The sequence below is a fragment of the Staurois parvus genome, unplaced genomic scaffold, assembly GCF_062004578.1.
Source record: "Staurois parvus isolate SC_StPar_1 unplaced genomic scaffold, SC_StPar_1.0 ptg000205l, whole genome shotgun sequence".
NCBI lineage: Eukaryota > Metazoa > Chordata > Amphibia > Anura > Ranidae > Staurois > Staurois parvus.
This window is the reverse complement of record NW_028318001.1, coordinates 4,077,056-4,096,330: the sequence shown is the minus strand read 5'-3', so window position 1 is coordinate 4,096,330 and position 19,275 is coordinate 4,077,056. Positions and strand designations below refer to the sequence as shown.

The following is a 19,275-nucleotide window of genomic DNA, read 5'->3' as shown; positions in this document are numbered from 1 at the left end:
CAGAGTTCAGGGGTCAGGATTTAATAACATAAAGCGTTCAGGATCAGGATTTAATAACATACAGAGTTCAGGGGTCAGGATTAAGTAACATACAGAGTTCAGGGGTCAGGATATAATAACATACCCGCAAGGTAAATTTATGCAAGGCACTGCCATAGGATGAGTGATATTAGACTTTTACCTAGTTAGGAATGATAGTAATGATAGATCTTATGTCAATGATTAATTAACAACCAATGAAATGACTGTTCTTTCACAACTTTTTTTACGATGAAAATAAAAAGAAGGGAATACAAATGTGATACTATTAGCAACCAATCTGATTGCACCTATGAGTTTAACTGGTTAAAAAAAAATAAATGTTAATGCCTGGTTTGCTGTTCTAGGCAAACTATAATAATCCTTTTTTCTAGCTTTTATGAATCATTCCTAAAGTAAGTCCTAGTTGTGTGTTTGCATAAGAAATACCTTGAAGTCATTGTTTAAATAAGACTTACAATTTTGCTTTTGATTGTTATGGGTGATGTTGCTCAATTTGTATGTTAAAAAAAATAGTAAACTCAAGCACTACAACATTATGACCGCTAATGATACTTATGGCTAAAGCTTTTCATGCTAGTGTTATAATGAATTAACTTTACACTGCGTTTGCAGTCGGGGGTTAAATTGAAACTGGCTTGCTCATTTATTATCTACGCAGAGTGTGTTTCCGCAAGTGTCGCTGTTATAACAACATGAATAATTTTTAAACCACCTGTTGGCTCTGTCAATATGTTGTGTACCCTTGTGTGGGCAGGTATTGATAAACACCAGCTTTCATCTTTCTCAGATCATTTTACTGCTAACAAGAGCAAAGCTTTCTCACCACATGTCCTAGAAAGAAAAAAACAGTGCAAGCATTAAAAATGAGATTTTAGCAATGCTAATAAGTAAGCACTTTCATAGCCATCCCTGGTTGTTTTCTTCAAATGCTCAAATAGTCATTTATGTCTTACAAGTATCAAAGAGGTCTCTGTGTTTGACAAGTACTTTGACTTACTCTTATTTCTGTTTATTCAACAGTGGAAGAAGACTCGTTAGCACAAGAGCTCAGGTAAAAGAAAATAAATAAAAATTAAAGTGGATCCCATTTGCACACTATTTGTGGATGATAATCCCATTGTAATGTTAGGAAAACTGGATCTTTGTCACTGTAAAAATACTTTTCTTTTTTCCCATGAATTTAATGGGCAGAATCATTTTGAGAATTTGTGGTGACTCCACATCGTTAGACTGCAAAAGCTAATGAGCCCTCAGATTTAAGGGAGCTAATGTATTGTTTACCTATTGCAAGGATAGCTTGTAAAATAAATAATTCCAGGCATCGGCATGTAATACATGGTCACACCAGTGTGTTCTGTCCTCGCTACATGTGTGTAACTCACCATTCAGCTAAACCCTCCTATTCTGCAACAAACCAGACTGAAAGTAATTTTGGAACTTTATTAACAAAACAGGGTGGGTGAAGCTATTAGGAAAAACAGATACATATAATCAATATATAAAATATACAAACACAATTAAATGATTAAGCTGCAGATGGCAACAAGTCAATGCTCACCAGTGATGCTGCCTGTAGGGGATGAAGGTTTAGTCCATGACATGTGCTCCAATGGCTGGTTCCTTCTTTCTCAGTTTCTAAGATGGAGTCTGAGCTCCCAGAATGAATCTTGTTCTTCTTTTCAGAATGATGGGAATTTTTATTACTTTTTAGCTCTTATCTAAACACAACTTATCTTAACGTTTCTAGTTTCTGTAAATTTATTGCAGGATCCATCCAGTGACCAAAATGATTATTACATAATTAATTTCTCTGCTAAAGGCAGAACACAGTGTAACTATGTATATACCATACCTGGTCAATGCACCCGAAAGCTGAAAATCACTCAAGCTTCTGGGTCCCATGCTGAGCCACTGGCCTTATGCCTTGTGAACACAGGAGTTTGGTCACTCACCATAAGCACCATTCAGAGAATGATTTTCTGAAGGAATGCAAAACGCTCTCTAATTGGACAGCCCACCTCTCCACCTAGTCCAATCAGAGAATGTTCTGCATTTTTTTCAGAAAATGCAAAGCTTTCTCTGAATGGCGCTCATGCCAAGCAGCCCACCTCCAGTCTTCACAATGCAGGAGAGCAGGTGCTCAATGTGAAAGCAAGTGGGGATCACTGAAGTAGAAATGTCTACTTCAGTGACTTCTAGCTTTCAGCAGCATCAGTCAGGTATGTAATAAACATACAGTCAAAATCAATATATAAACCGTATATTCACAGCACAAATGAGCTGGGAAAATAAAAAAACATCTGAAAAAATGCATAATAAATTACCTACCGAAGTCAATAAATCAGCGCATAGAATGTATAAGCATGCAGCTGCCCTAATAGTGAATAATGCCATAATCACTTTATGAAACAATGATGAATAAAAGCAGCGCAAAAAAAAAAACATATATATATATATATATATATATATATATATATATATACACTAGCAGAGTGAAAATATGACAATGAAAATAGTGATGAAGTGCAAAGTCCTTATTGATCCACCAAAATCACCACGTGAACAACATAACGATAATTGATTGAGTAAAGTGCACTCAGATATCCCCACGTGCTACAGAGGAAAACCTCCCTCAGTTCAATAGCACTCACCAGATATTGTGGCCCATCCAAACCTGATATGCAATAATGCTTATGGTGAGTGCCAGCATAGTACAGATTATCAGTCAACAAGCCCTTCATCAATTAGAGACTGATATGATGGAGGGACCTCCTCCAAACTATTACACTCCATAAGTACAGTGGCTCAGTGGTTAGCATTTCCGCCTGGCAGTACTACAGTACTAGGGTTGTTGGTTAGAATCCCAGCCATGGCACCTCCTGCCTGGAGTTTGCATGTTCTCCCTGTGCCTGCTTGGGTTTTTCTTTGGGTACTCCGGTTTCCTCCCACACTCCAAAGACATGCTGGTAGGTGAATTGGATCCTGTCTAAAATGATCCTCCTAACTACACATGAGCAATACGTCACTTCCGGTGGGGGATGTAAGGTGGATGCCTCATTACAGAATACGTCGTGCGGCCCAACCCTGACACGTGTTTCATCACCTGACTTTATCAAAGGTTTCCCTTGATTACAGAGTGTAATAGTTTGGAGAATGTCCCGCCATCATAGATGTCTCGATGAAGGGCTTGTTGATTGATGATCTGTACTATGCTGACACTCACCATAAGCGCTATGGCCTATCAGATTTGGATGGGCCACAATATCTGGTGAGCACCACTGAATTGGTGAAAGTCTTCCTCTGGAGCACGTGGGGATATCTGAGTGCACTTTACTCAATCAATTATCTTTATGTCGTTCATGTGGTGATCTTGGTAGATCAATAAGGATTTTGCACTTAATCACTATTTTCATTTTTCAGTTGATGAACTTATGTCAAATGATTTAAATATTTGTGTATATTTTCAGTGTTATATTTTCTGTCATATTTTCACTCTGCTAGTGTGTTTATATATATTTATATATTCTTTTTGCATTGCTTTTATTCATCATTACAATATACATATAGTAGTTACTTTGGTCCAAGCTGGACCAATGTAACCATGTACAGCTGGCAGATGCTAAGAATTATTCTTTAAATCTGAACTCCAGTCAAACATCTAAACACACAGATGAAATACATAGAAGGGTATTTTTTAACTTCCTAAAGGATTTGTATTTCTGTACATCTAATCCTAATTTTCCATAATTCAACTGCACAGGACAGTCCGGTATGGTATGGGAGACCTGACTTTTCTCTGCTGCAGTTAATGTACATGTAAACCCTTTCCTTGCAAAACAACCGATTCAGTTTAAAATAGAAATGAAAGGCAAACCTTTGTGTATAGACATAAAAAAACAACATTTTAAACAGGTTTCCCCCTTTTTTTTTATAAGTGATTACATACCCTATGTTCTCAAATGCATAAGAAGGGGGGAGGAGAAATAGCATCACACTGATCTTCCTAGTGAATGGCTAGAGAACTGACCACGGTGTGTTCTCCTGCTTAATGTGGTCTGTTTTTAATACGAAAGCAGAGGGACTGGCGGGAAGACCAGAGATTTCACACAAAGGAAGCTATACAAAAGGAAGAGCAGGGACATATCTGTAATATGAAATTGGGTTTACATGCAAGAGACTGATCATCTGTCATCTCTCTGTCGCTCTGCCCACATCATGTTAGTATATCTCTTGTTAGCACTGCAGCACAGTTGTCAGTGCTGTTTCTCCTTTTGCCAGTCTGAGCTCTGCAATAGTTACAAATACCAATTAATAAGGCACATGAGGATAATTAGGAAGAAACAGCTGTCTTCCCAACAAAGAGTATCAAAATAGCAGCATAGATATTGAGCAGCACAAGGGGAACCTTGGCTGCTAGGAAGAAAACACTGCACTCCATAAAATAGTAAGGATGTTTTTTTTTTTTGTTATTATCATTAACATTTTTTATTTTTAACTATTTTTGCATCAAAGCAAACTGAATCCCTTTACCAATTAAAAAGGCCAGGGGATAATATTCTACCTGTTTTACATAAACCTCTGCTTCATGCCATCATGTCCACTGGGACACTACTAGCAATTAGCAAATGTGTCTAGGTTCAGAATGGGTTCACGGAACATTACTTATGTTCAGGTGGTGAATCCAAACCCCTATAAAGTCAATGGGAGCTAAATGTTAAAAATTAGTACTGGTTATTTTCTAGGCTAATAGGCAAAGTATTATCAAACATGAGCGATGGGGAATTATCCTACGAAACATGTACCAAAGCCAAAAAAAAAATGTCTTTTTCATCAATACTGGACTCTTATCCTAGATGGGGGTCTGGTGTAGACTCCACAAAAAAATTATCTACGAGGATCTGTATCACTGGTGATCATTTTACAGATCACCAGACACACCGGACATATCATGGTGATTTTTTTTTTTATTTTTTAAAATAGGACAGGTCAAAAAGTATGTGTCTTCATTAACTATTTATATTTTGTTGTGTGAATGAGTAGGGGTATGTACTCCTTACTCATTCAAATAGGGGGGAGCAGTATCTGGGGGGCTTCCAGATTCTGATATTCTCCTGTCCACAGACCCTCACAACTACTAGGCCAGGGTTGTGGGAAAGAAGCCCTTGTCCTCATCAACATGGGGAAAAAAGTGCTACCCTCCTCATGTTGAGGGCATCTGACATGGTTTGATTCAGGAGGGGGTGCATGCTTGCGTCCCCTTTCTTGGCCCTCCAGGTTTCATGCTTGAATAAGGGTCTCATATGTATTTTAGGAGGAGGGGGCACACTTTTTTTTTTATACATGAGATCCCCCCTTAAAATCCATACAAGACCCCTTTCTAGGACAAGACTCTGATATAGATAACAAAGGGAAGTCCACATATTTTTTTTTCTGGATGGCATCAGTGACTGTGGCTCCCAGCATCCTAGCAACCATGTTACTGGCCATACCACACAGCATACAGTATTTGGTTGCTAGGCTTTTTGTCATGTTTATTGTGTGGGGTTCCCTTTAAACTCTATGCCAGACCTGAACAGTCAGGTATGAAATTTGAGGGGGACACCACAGATTTTTTTTTTGTTTTCATGGGGTTACCTTTAAAAACCCTTCCAGACCTGAAGGGTATGGTTTGAATTCTTGGGGAGATCCCATGCTGTTTTTATTTTTTGTCACCACACCACCCTCTTTGTTTACATCTACCTGTCATGAATGTAATAGACTGGGTGGAAATGTGTCACTGGTTGCTGTGGCCACTCAGTCCCTAGCAACAAGGAGCCCTGAGCAGGAAGTTGTAACATTTAGCAGGGGCAGTAGTACCACTGATAAATGTTTCACTTCCCACTGCAACCTGAAGTTCAGATCAGATGAATACCCATTTCTATCAGCCAAATGCTGAACCTCTGAACAAGCAGAATTTGGCCTGAACTGGAAGTTCATCCCTAGACACCAATGACCACCATTTTAACATTACTAAAACAATTTTAAAAGTCAAAACCTGTGCAATACAACTGATGTGAAATAATGTTAAAGCAGACCTCCAGTCCCCCCCCCCCCCCTCTACAGAAGCCATACCTCCATCCCATACATTAGAAAATCAAACTTACCTGAAATTCAAGCTGCCTATTGCCAATCTTTTAATGTTAAAGGTCCTTTTTCTTCTTCACTGGTTTTGAGCAGTCCTTTCTGATGGACATGTGAACATTGTTGTATGCATTGAGCTCAAACCAGCCCTCAGGGTTGAGTCAATGACAACCTGGGCTTTTTGGAAGTGGGTTGAATGACAGAGGGTGGTATTCAACTGGGAAAATGTGCAGGGAATGGTGAGTCTTCAGGGGGCAGTGCCTAGAAAAGATGTGAGTATTGCAGAAGTAACCTGCTCCCTTGTTTTTCTTTGCCTCCATTCCTTTGTTGCCATATACTAATGCTCCTTTTCTGCTTCGTACAATCCATCTCCACCATTTTGAATAGTAAATGTCACCAGTACATTCAGTTACTGTATTTTTTCTACTGGCCCACCAATGACATTAACTGAATCTCACACTTGAAATAGTGTGCATAGGGGATTTGGTCTTATCTTTTATTGTTTATAAGTTGTCATGGCTTTGATAACTTAAGTGACATTACACTACTAACACTTATGTTGTTGAAGCTAGAGCAAGATATAAACAGTACCAAGGCCTTTTCCTCGGGATCTCACAAGATTTTTCGAAATTTCGCAAGATCTGGCAGTTTAAGACTGAGATCTTTGAAAGGCACTAATGCTGTAGCCTTTCCAGGGGGAAGTTGTGAAGTCCTGGCTACATTACTAGTGCTTTGATAGAGCGGTAAGTGTGATTCAATTAATTGTGAGTAGCAGAATAAATCTTTGATTTAACAAATGACTTGCAGATGTTTTGGGACTGGCTTGCAAAGGTGTATGCACCAGGGAATTTCAGTGTTGTGGGGAATGGTATGCTTTAATTCTACATTAATCAAATAATGTAGCATGTCCTTGGTAACAAGGAGTGTGGCATAATTATGAGATGGATAATATAACTGTCACAAATTTTGTCCAAACAGCACTTTAAAGCAGAAAAACATTATCTCGCAGTTAGGGTCTATAACTTTACATGTGAGGTCATTTAGTTCTATTACAGCAAAGCTGTTCCAAAGAAATGGAACAAAAGTTTTACTTCAATAATGTATCTTCATAAATGCACATTCCTTGGTGGAAATGTTTTAATTTGTTAATTTGTCAACATGTTGTATTACAATGTGCTTTCTTTTTTTTGTATTTCTTCAAACGTGGTTAATTAATTGAAGCATGTCTTACCAGCTTTCAGCTGACACACAATGTTGAAAAAAAATGTATGCACCAAATGGTACAATTTTTTTCTAACAAGTATATATTTGTTTTATGGGAGGGATATACAGAATGTCTGACCTAGTCCTTAAGGATTTGCAGACATGATGTTCTCAGTGGATTTGGATTCCATAGCTACCAAACGGGGGATTAACAGATAAACATGGGTATTTATCATGTAAAAACAACATTTATAGTATTAAGCCATAAAGATAGCAGTTTTGTCATGTCACTTAAATAAAAATGCATCTGCTTGCAAATTGCAAGAGGATCTAGAGTTGAGTTATCATTATTAAGTAGATCATTTGTTCATTTAAAATGCGATAAAAAAGGGTTTATACTGTGTAAGATTAATAAAAGTCTGAGTTTTGCAACTAAATACAAAACTACTTTTTATCAAAATCAGTATGGAAATATTAGCTATAATCACATTTTGTTTCAATAATAATAGTCAAATAATATACACAATATCATGTACATAATAAAAGTTGTTTGATCACAGTTGCAGAACTCCACATATTTTTAAATCATCCGTATTTACTGAGATTTCACAGACCTTAAAATCATTCATACCTCTAGAGAGGCACAGAAAAGCAAGTCATATGCTTTGAACTATTCTATTACCTTTCTGAGGAAAATGGAAAGAAATTTGCAAACCCCTGAACATAGTGATGAACCTTGTTAAAGTCTATGGAAGACGATCTTGTAATTTTTGTATGGCCTCCTTCAAGGCTAATTTACAAAAAACATTTTTTAAATAGATTCAACAGGAAGCAGCTCTTCTAAAAAGCCTTAAGGACAGCATTAAAAATACAAATTCCATTAAATAACATGCTTGGGGTTATTTTAAAGGGAGCTTCCAGATTCTGATGTTTCTTCTGCTTGCAGACCTCTACATCTGATGGGCCAGGGGTGTGGAGAAGAAGCCCTTGTCCCCAACCACAAGGGGACAAGGTGCTTTCCTATGCCCCTAGCAAGATATATTCCCCATCTAGAGGGAGTAAGCCTGGTAAGGTTGGGGGGGGGTGCACTTTCACTGCTCCTCAATCTTCTGGCCAAACATATTGCATTCTCTGATAAGGGTCTTTTTTTTGACAGTGTCATTGACTGTGTAGCCACTAGTGTCCTAGCAATCAATGAGATAACTGGTTGCTAGGACACAGGTGGCAGTGTCCTTGTTTGCTAGCAAGCAGGTGGCCCCCACTGTCTAATTGAATGACTTTCAGCTTGCAGCCAGAAGTTCAGTGGGTGGCCTAACTGCCCATTTAGATTGTACATGCAGTGAATTGTGAACATATAGAGTTGTGTCAAATTCTACATGAATTGAATACTCATCCCTATTCCTGACCTTACTAACTAGCAGTGCAGAATAACAGCAGGCATTACAGGTACCTTTTTCAATCATTTTATTTGCACATATGCTGTAAAATTGGCACCTACTTCTTTATGCCCAGCTTTCTGTCATTTCACTAACCAAATGAGAACATCATTATTGACCCCTTAAAGGTCATTTTTGAATCCCCCAAGACTTGTGCAATAAAAGAACACTTATATTGCTGTTTATGCTGCCTCATCCCAGGCTGGAGCCCAGTTTATGGGCATTCCAATGAGGTGAGCTACAGCACAGCAATGAATCCACCCCCCATCTCTTAGAACGAATACAAGAAGTGCAGTACACAAGAACACATACAAGAAATACAGTACACAATAAGTACAGTGCAGATTGCTGTCTGTTGTGTACAGTTGTGGTGACACTTCCCCATTAAGTTGAGAAAATTTGAGGCTTCATTCATAGTGGTTTCTGGGACTGGGAACTCCTAGGCTATGCAAAAAACAGTTGACTTAAAAAAAAAAAAGATTCCTGCTTCTGCCTCATGTTGCCCCCTCTTAATTTGCAGCAGTAATACAAGTAATAGGCTCGGAGGAATAGGAAGTCCAGGATATGTACTTTCTAAATTTATTGTTGTGGCTGTTTGGTTTGTAGATGTACTGTAAAAAAACTTGTAAGGGTTGTCAGTGCTCTTCTTTGCACACTGGGGTTGATTTTACAAAAGATATTGAATTCACTTGTGTTCACTTCAATTATCCAATCATGTGAGTGGAAGCTTTTATTGGTAATGGTGCAATTAATATGATTTGATATTAAATACATTGAACACTGGCTCAATGGGCTAAGAAAACTTTCCTCTTTTAGTAAAGCAACCCCACTGAATGTGTCTACCACATATGGGCAACAAAGAGAAAGGGCCAAACATAAATTCCTATAAATAGATAAATAGCTATGGCCATATCCCAAAATAAGGTCAAGTTTAGAGGGGTATGAGCTTTGGCACCCAGCACACCCTAAAAAAAGGTAATAATCAGACTTTGTAATAATAATCAGTATTTGCAAGGACAAGTTTTTTCCATCTTCTTCTATAAATTTGACACAGCATAAAAACATTTTAAGTCTATACCAAAAACAATACTATTTGGCCTTAAACATGTGGAAAATTATTAACTTACATTTTACAGAAAGAAGCTTTACTAAACTGAAACCTGAAAACTGAGGTAAATGTGTTACTTTGTAGGTTTTGTAAAGCAATTTAGGGGTCTCACTGGAGATCTTTTAAATGGCATCAGTACATTTCAGTGATACTGTATGTGTATAATAACTGCCTTAATGAATAAGTTACAAAGCAACAGTATTTAACTGACAAGTAATCTATGGACTCTTATGCAGAACATAGCAAAAGCGAAAATTAAGTTATATGCCAGGACAACTGCTACAAAACATAGTATATCTAAGGAAATAAATAAAATAAAAGGTTTGTTTTTAAAAATATAAACCAGCAAAGGACATGTTTATAAGAAGGTAAAGTCACCTCAATTATATAAAACAGTTCCCCAGCAATCAGCCATGGTATGCCAACCATGAGGAGATAATACTGTATAAACCTGCTTCTAACTTTATGATAGAACAGAAATGCAAACAGTGGTTCTGATTTTTACTTTTTGATTGAAAAAATGTATTATTTCAAAATACAACTGTGAAGCAAACGTGAGCACACTAACATGTTTTGAGTACTTCAAAATGTTATCAAAATAACACATTTTTTTACCCTAAAACATTTCAAGAAGTAACCTAGTATCTGTTTTTTTTTTTTTGTATTTGCTATGCATCAAGATTAGCAAAAGAAAACATTTCCTTATCCTGTGTTTTCTTGGCTCAATATCGAACATCATGGATTAACATGTTTTTATTTAGAACAGAGTATTTGATTTTCAAATATGTTTTATTTGAAATGCAATTTGCTGCAGGCAGAATTAGACTTCTGCACCAACCAAATCCAAATGTTGAATTCTGACATTAAAATACAATAATTATAATGAGTTTTGTAATCTTCAAAATTCAGATCACTCAGATTTATCAATATTCCAATCATTTTGTTCTAGTGCTTACAATTGCACTATGTCAAAGAAGAGGAAATTTCAAGAACAGGGTTCCACAGCTCCAGTCAACAAAAGAAAGTCACTGCTAATGAAACCCCAGCATTATAACCCTAGTGAAGAACTCGATGAAGACAGCGAGGATAAATCTGAGTTTGTTAGCTTTAAATTCACTAAGAAAAAATGTTGTACTACTACAGGTAGGTACGCAAAGTTGTCTGGATATATGCACACTACTGAAAATTATTGGTAAATGTTGAAAAATGGTATAAATATTGTCAAAATAAAAAGATTTGGGTGCTTTACAAAAACATATCAAAATAATTGCTTGGGATAGAAGTAAAAAAATAAAGATTTAAAAAAATATATAAGAAAAAAACAATGCACGCCCCTTAAAAAAAAACAGCACACCTGTGGGTTCTTCCCACCGACTATATGACTACAGGACATAAGGGGCCATGCATTAAACCGCTGAGCCCACTGGGAACCAGACTTGCAATATTTCTGGAAGTGCTGGATTTTGAAGATTTTTTTAAGAACTGGTATAGTGCAGAAAAGTTGGTTGGCATGGGTGGCGGGATATGTAAGTGTTAATTATCATCTTCACAGGGGACACTTTTAAAACATTTTTATTCTAGGAAAAGACTTGTTTCATGTTAAAGCAGAACTCTGGGAATTTCGTTTTCCAATGCAGCGGGGCTGTGCCTGCACTGCATGGGTTAACTGCTCGTTTTGTACAGGGGCGTATAGAAAGGCTATACTCACCTGATCCTTCAATTCTCCAGAAAACAGCACTCCCTCGCATCCAGCGGTGGACTGTTCCTGAGATTCTCATGTCTAGAGCTGGTCTATGGGCGTGATGACGTCACAAACACTCTACTACACAAGACTGCTAGTGTGCTTTGGGGGGGAAGGAGTGACAGGGACCACTCTAGTACTTAGAAAATTATTAGGTAATAATATCTCCACTCTAGACAAATATGAGCAGTTAACCTAGGCAGTGTGGGCACAGTCCCACTGCATGGGAAAAACATTCTACTTTAAGTATGTGGCAGCAGAGCAAGTAAGTATCAACTGTCTTCTTTGCAGAGGGGCATTTTTAACCACCTTCCACTGGTCGTATACATATATGCACCCGCTCGGCAGGTAAACTTTAATCCAAGCTGCCGCATATATGCGTCCCTATGTAAACACTTTAACCAGCAGGTAGTGTAAAGCTCCCGAATCATATTTGCAATAATCTAAACATTTTTAATACTAAGTTTGATCCTTAAAGTGACACTGAATGATATACTTATCCTCCAAAATAACCCATACAAATCCTCTTCTTAATGGCCCTGGTGGCTATGTTCCCACATACAGTGGGACCATAGAGAATGGTGGCTATGTTCCTACATACAGTGGGACCATATAGAATTAATGTAGCCACCCTCTAACAGGAAGTCGGATCCCAGCAGCAAAAGAAAAGATTCCCCCCTCATTCCATATACTTACCAGGGCCCAATCTCGTTCAAGTGCTGTGCATGAGAGTAGAGGCTCTGTCCACTCTTTCCCTCCTCACAGGGCAGATTGAAAGCAGTGGAAACCATTGGTTCCTGCTGCTGTCAATCAAATCCTATAATGAGGGAATGAGGATGGGGAAAACCCCACTGTCTGTGTCTAAGGATACAGGCAGCAGGGCTCGGGAGTGAGTCCACACAAGTACCCCCCTAGTAAGCGGCTTGCTGGGGTGGTTAGTCAGAAGGAAAGAGGAACCAGGAGTGAAGTGGGGGATTCCAGAAGGGAAGAATCAGGGCTGCTCTTGCCAAACCATTGGATAGAGCAGGTAAGTATAACATAGATTTTTTTTCAAAACCAGACTTTATTGTCACTTTAACTATGGTATTGAAGTGGACTACATATCATACAGAGAGGAAGGGTTTTTTTTTCTTCTATTTTTTTTATAAAACCTTATAAGGTAGTTGTGGTGAAGGAACTCACTTTTCCTGTTCTTCATTGGTCTACCGCTAACTGAGAGTGATGTGAGCAGTCATTTATCAAACATGCTCAGTTCAACTCTCTAAATAAGCTCTACATTAGCATGCCAAATAAAATGTAATTCATTGATGCCATAATATGTCAGCAAAGTATTGAAATTATAAATTATGTATATATGTCAAACTGTGCTTTCCAATAATTATTTTATTATGAAAAATAAATGTATTTCTGATGTGGGAAGCTAAGTGTATAATTGTGAAAATAGAGTCAAGTCTAATGGTAAGCCACAATTTTCTAACGGAAGAGAAATGAAGAAGTAAAAAAAAAAAAAGGCCCTACTTGTTATCCCTTATTTTATCTGCATGCCAAATTCTGTATTCAGCTTACAAGGGTTGGAACACAGCAGGAATCCTTTAAAAGTGAGAACTGCAAGGTTCGGGTAAAACTGCTCTTTGCAGAATTCAAATCATCACTCACTGTATGAATCCTATTCTTTTAAATATAATTAATAAATATTTTTTCTTTTAACACATAACAAACAGTTGAACCGAACATTAGGTAAGTTGGAAACGTCCCAAAATGCTAACAGTTTGGCAACAGAAAAGTGAAATGCATTGGGCCGCACATGTGCATATCTACCCCCTGTAATCTGCACTTAATAGGAATATTTTAAACTATGTAACTAAGCAACAGAGGTAATTGTTGCTTTCCAGAGCTTTTGTTAGGCACTTTAACACAGCCCAAATATGCATAATTAGGCATAATGTCTATAAATCATTATTGTACACATGTGGGTAGTTAAGTGGATTGAGAGAATAGTTCAATGAATTGAGCATATTCACAGAAAATGCTTTTTATTTGTTTTCTCCAGTTCATAATACTTTAAAATTATCATAACCCTTTACACCATCTCTCAATAGCTTGCAGTGTTATTGAGAAAAACTTCATTTGCATTTTAGACTATGTTTAATTTATTATTTAAAACTGGAGTTTGTTGGATGTGAAATCTAGAGATGATAGGCCATTGTGCTGAATGATATGTGGCTCTTTATGCAGTCTATTTTCTAGGATGCAAAATGTTAAATTTTTTTTTTTTTTTTGGTTTAGAGTGAATAGATCCAAACAAAAGAACGCCATCTATAATCAAAGTTATTAAAAGGGCTAGTGTTGTGACTTCTTCCAAAAATGCTTTTAGTTACTATGACAATATTTACTTGATCCTGGCAGTTCACTGTTGATTTTAGGGGGATAATTACAAGAAAGATACATAATGTAGACTTTTTTTCGTGAGTGCCCTTGTCTGCAGAGCTGTTTATAAGGATTGCAGTGGAGCATAAAAGCGGTATTGTCTGCTATCATTATACCCTCTCATCCGGGTTGCTACAACCTGCTGCTTTTCTCCATTTTTTCCAGTTCATATTGTCATTTTGACAGAAACATGATAATTAACACAGATAGAGATATTTATTAAAGTTTCCTGTCTGTAGAACTTTAGCAGAAATCTAATGAAAACAAAGGTCTATGAAATAGCACGGCTCTTTGAAAGACTCTGCAGTAGGTGATGGGATTTTATCTTGTTAATTTAGTGCTGTTTTTCTCCCCAGCCACTTTACAAACAGAGCTGTTTCACAGGGCTTGGTCCTGGTTGGGTTATTAAATTGCATTAATAAACAGCGAACATATTCTACCATGGGAGTATACAATTTGATATTATTCCTTAGTACCAAATCATAAAAAGCATGAGAGGTCTTAGGCTAGTAATTGAAAACATAGGGGCTACTTTTGATTGGCAATGACCACAGGTGAGTGTTCCAAGATTTAGTCCAATTGAACCTTCAATTTAAATCAGATAAATACATTCCAATTGCATAGGGTGTGCAAAATGATATAGTTTTTCTTTGAAGAGCAACCAGGACTTGAGTAAAAAAGCTTATCCCCTGCCAGCCTCTTGCACAATATGACCCTTACTCTCTGTGTGTAAGTGGTGGTCTGTCTGTAGTGGTCCAAAATGACTCTTACTGAGTCTGGCCTATAGCTCTATAAATCAAAGTGAACAATCTCCTGAGCTCAAGATAGATTTTCCAGCATGAAGAACCTCAGATCATCGACTCAAAGTAAAGCAAGGATTTGTAGCCCCTAAGGGAAAACCCACAAGACACAAAAGAAAAAACAAAACCAGAAGGAGCACCAACCTCAAGCGTTCTTTAAATTCTTTTATTGAAGAAATAAAACAGATATATACTCACAAACAGTATGTATTATTCAGCTCATCAATGTCCACAGTGCCCCGCATAGCCCTATCCACTGCACAAGTCCAAAAATGGCTGATGCTTTTCAAAGGTTTCCTCAGAGGAAGAGGGAACATACCCTTGAAACACATAAGTCATTTTGGGACTTGCGCAGTGGATCAGGCTATATGGGGCACTATGGACATTAATGAGCTGGATAATACATGCTGTTTGTGAGTATATATCTGTATTATTTCTAGGGTTGGGTTTGATGTTTGAGTCGAGCATAAGTTCGACTTGAACATTGTCCATTCATGTGTCCTGCGAGCACATGAGGGGTAAGGGCATTGTGATTGGCCAAAACAATGCTTTGGCCAATCACAGCACATGATGACATCACAAGGGGGCAGGGGTGACCCTTGTAACATCATCACAGTATTTAAAAACTGTCAGGCCAGTGCAGCTGTCAGACAGCGGAAGCCAGCGTTGAGAGCGGATCATTTTACTTTTTTTGGGTCAGCGGTGGCAGTGGGCATCGTGATTGATGTTGGATCTACTTCGGGGGACATTTTTTATTTTTGTTTTTAGTAAAGGACTTGTCAAAGACTATCTCCTGTCATTTTTTTATACTACACTTTGTTTTATTGTGAATGTACCATGTACCCCATTCTCATTCACATGGGGGGGGCTGAGATCTGGGGCCCCCTTGTTAAAGGGAACTTCCAGATTCTGATAAGCCCCCCACCCGCAGACCCCCACAACCACCTGACACGGAAGAGGCCCTTTTCCCCATCAACATGGGGACAAGGTGCTTTGGGGGGGAGCCCCCATGCCCCAAAGCCCCCCTACATGTTGAGGGCATGTGGCCTGGTATGGTTCAGGAGGGGGGAGCACTTGTTTGCCCCCCCCCTTTCCTGGATGCTTGGATAAGGGTCTGGTATGGAGGGTCTGGTAACCCCACTGACAGCTGAGACATCAAAGAATGTTTTCACTTCTAAAATACTGCATGACTTCAAAAATATAAATCAAGCAATATTTTAGTAGCTGTGCGGTATCTTACCACATACTCAGATGCGGTAAGATAGCTTAGTGAATTGTCCCTGTTCAAAGTTCACAGTCGAACTTTCGTTAGGTCTGAATGTTCGACCCCGAACCTAACAGGGAGATGCTTGGCCCATCACTAGTTATTTCTTAATAAAATAATATATATACTCACCGGCCACTTTATTAGGTACACCTGGCTATTGCCAAGAAAATAGCCCCCACACCATTACACCACCACCACCATCCTGAACAGTTGATACAAGGCAGGATGGATCCATACTTTCATGTTATTTATGGCAAATTCTGACCATCTGAATGTTGGAGCAACCAGTCTGCCTGTTCTCCTTTGACCTCTGACATCAACAAGGCATTTTCGTCCACACAACTGCAGCTCACTGGATATTTTCTCTTTTTTGGACCATTCTCTGTAATCCCTAGAGATGGTCGTGCATGCAAAATCCCAGTAGACCAGCAGTTTTTGAAATATTCAGGTAAACCCATCTAGCACTAACAACCATGCCACGTCCAAAGTCACTTAAATCCCCTTTCTTCCGCATTCTAATGTTCGATTTGAACCAGGGGCGGACTGACCATTCAGGCACTTGGGCACTGCCCGACGGCCCGGGGTCAATAGGGGGCCCCATGAGATGCCCCTGGTACCTTTCATAGCCTTTTTTGGGTGTGGTTTGAGTGTGGGCAAGAACACAGGGGCCCCATGATCCCCTATTGCCCGGGGGCCCCATGAGTTGTCAGTCCGCCCCTGGTTTGAACTTCAGCAAGTCATCTTCACCACGTCTACATGCTTAAATGCATGAGTTGATGTCATGTGATTTGCTGAATAGCAATTTGTGTTACCAAGCAATTAAACAGGTGTACCTAATAAAGTGGCTGGTGAGTGGATAGATAATATGCAAAGCTGATGCGCCCTCTGGCTCTGCTATCTACTATAGATCTATAATAATTGGGGTGTAGATGCCACCATATTCACAGTACAATACTAATGTAGTACCATAAAAGTCCCTTTTTTTTTTCTTTGGATTATTCAGACCTATAGCTCACCAGTCAGCAAAGTTCATGTTCTCTGCTGATTGGAGAGTTCTGGCTCTGACTCACAGGTGGGGTCTCAGACTGCTTCCCCACAGAGAACAAATGTCCCACTCTGAAGCATACCAGCAGGGCTATGGCTGTTTTTAAAGACAGAAAACTGTAAAACTTTGCATAGATTTAGTTTTGATACACCTCTAATGTATTTTGCTTATTAAAACTGGAAGTTCAATTGGGCTAAAATGGAACCTTGACCGATTAAGATGGACAATACATGAAGATTTGGCTGAATTTGAGAAATGGATGCCTGTTGTGATATAATTAATCTACAGTAGTTGCCATACTAATGGATGCATTCTGGCTTTTGAACAAGGCAAAACCAGTACAAGCAGATACAGAACAGTTAGTAGAAGTAATGATTATATGAAGATGGAACCTGCCAATAAATTCCAGCCAGCTTCTGTTGAAAGATGTGAAAAGAGCTAGCAAATTGAGGTAAATTACTCAAATCCTTAAAACCCAACCCCAGGCAAATGAAAAATATTCTCTTGCAGTGGGCCTGTTCCCTCACAACAAGAGTTTTTTGCTTGTTTATGTTTAGAGGAAAAATAAAAAGAGATTTACTTGATCCTTTGTTCCTCCCCACAGCTAGGCCAGTCCCCACAGTATCTGCACCCTATGCTCCACCAGTCCACAAGACCTGCTGCATCAAAACCAGAGCAGAGTCCATAGCCTTGTGCTGGACGTCAGGTTGCCAAGGGATAGTCCACTAACTGATCATGGGGGAGCAATGTCTGCTGAGGGAGTGCAGGATAAGGTTTCTCTTCTCTCCTTAAAAAATGAGCTAATAACCCTTGCAGTGTAGGCAAAGCCCCATTATTTGGCCAGATTTGAACTTTAAAGAAAACTTGTTACAGAAATACAATGAACAGCATTTCTTATCCTTATAGAAATGCTGGTTGCTTGGCAGTCATGCTGATTCTCTACCTTCAGCGCTTTCTGAGTCACTGATCAGGAGCAAGAGTTAGTGGTGCAGAAAAATACAGTTATAGGATCATAATGAGAATCATGGAATTGCTTTTAAAGAAGTAGAACTAAGCAAACTCAGCAGTCATGCAAACAGACATTAAAAATTGTAAACAAATGAACAAAGTTTCTTATGGTTATCTACTCTATCCAGAACCAGCTTTAGATACACTTTAACTGAGGACTGTCTGAGGCCTGAGGACCCAGAGCTTTTATATTTATATTACAAATATTGGAGAGGTTTTAATGCATGTCTTGTGTTTTTGTATAGGTACAATTATTGTGCAGTCAACTGGTGTGACTACCCATACAGCTGAGGCAAAGACCTGTTATCAGAATCTTATCACTGATCCATCACTGCTGAGCAGGACAGTAAACGAGACAGTGACAGACAACCATGTGGGAAGTGTTATTCAATCAGCTAAAACTAAGATAGAAAGTCATGAAGAAAGTTATGGCATGCAGTTGTCCAAACAAAATGGCTCACCACCATTTTCACCTGAAGACAATAACGGCAGCACTGACATATCTGAAAATGGGTGGGACAGTTCTTCCAGTTACTCAGAGCTCAATGCACAGGACCATGCAAGGGACACATTCAGTCATGCCAATAAGCACAAGGGTGAAATGAACATTAAACATGAGAAACTATCAGAAAGTGAAAGCAACTCATCAATAGATATATCAGAGCCTGACAACACCAGTCACCAGCAGATCACCAAGAGTGATGATGATGATAAATGCCTCTCAATTATTACAGAAGAGTCCGTGGATTTGGATAAAACAAAAGGAAACCTGAGTCTGCTTGAGCAAGCAATAACTATAGAAGCAGAACAAGGACACATGTTTCACAGCACTTACAAGGAACTGGACATGTTTCTCCTGGAGCATCTAGCAAGAGAAAGAAGACAGACAAAAGTTATTGATGTAGCAGGACGACAAATATATTGCAACAAAAGTAAGAGAACCTAACAGGATGCAGTGTTTAAACATTGTAGAAAACAAGTGGTGCTGCTGATAAAATATCAAAAGACTAAACTTGGTTGTCATGTACATATCTGGGGTGTTATTATGAACAATTTATCTAATTCCTCATTTTTTTTG

General features: G+C 38.6%; 1 protein-coding gene across 7 annotated transcripts in view; it reads left to right on the top strand.

The window, feature by feature from the left end:
* ST18 (ST18 C2H2C-type zinc finger transcription factor) overlaps window positions 1–19,275 on the top strand; it is a 394,399-nt gene that overhangs the window by 258,236 nt on the left and 116,888 nt on the right. For all 7 annotated transcript variants that reach the window (XR_016312880.1, XM_089678414.1, XM_089678417.1 and 4 more), the window contains 3 exons: window positions 1,063–1,093; window positions 10,859–11,052; window positions 18,443–19,129. Coding sequence is in view for 6 of the 7 variants with exons in the window: in XM_089678414.1 (XP_089534540.1) it covers window positions 1,063–1,093; window positions 10,859–11,052; window positions 18,443–19,129 (912 nt within the window). In the remaining variant the exon portion in view is untranslated. The remainder of the gene's footprint in view (window positions 1–1,062; window positions 1,094–10,858; window positions 11,053–18,442; window positions 19,130–19,275) is intronic.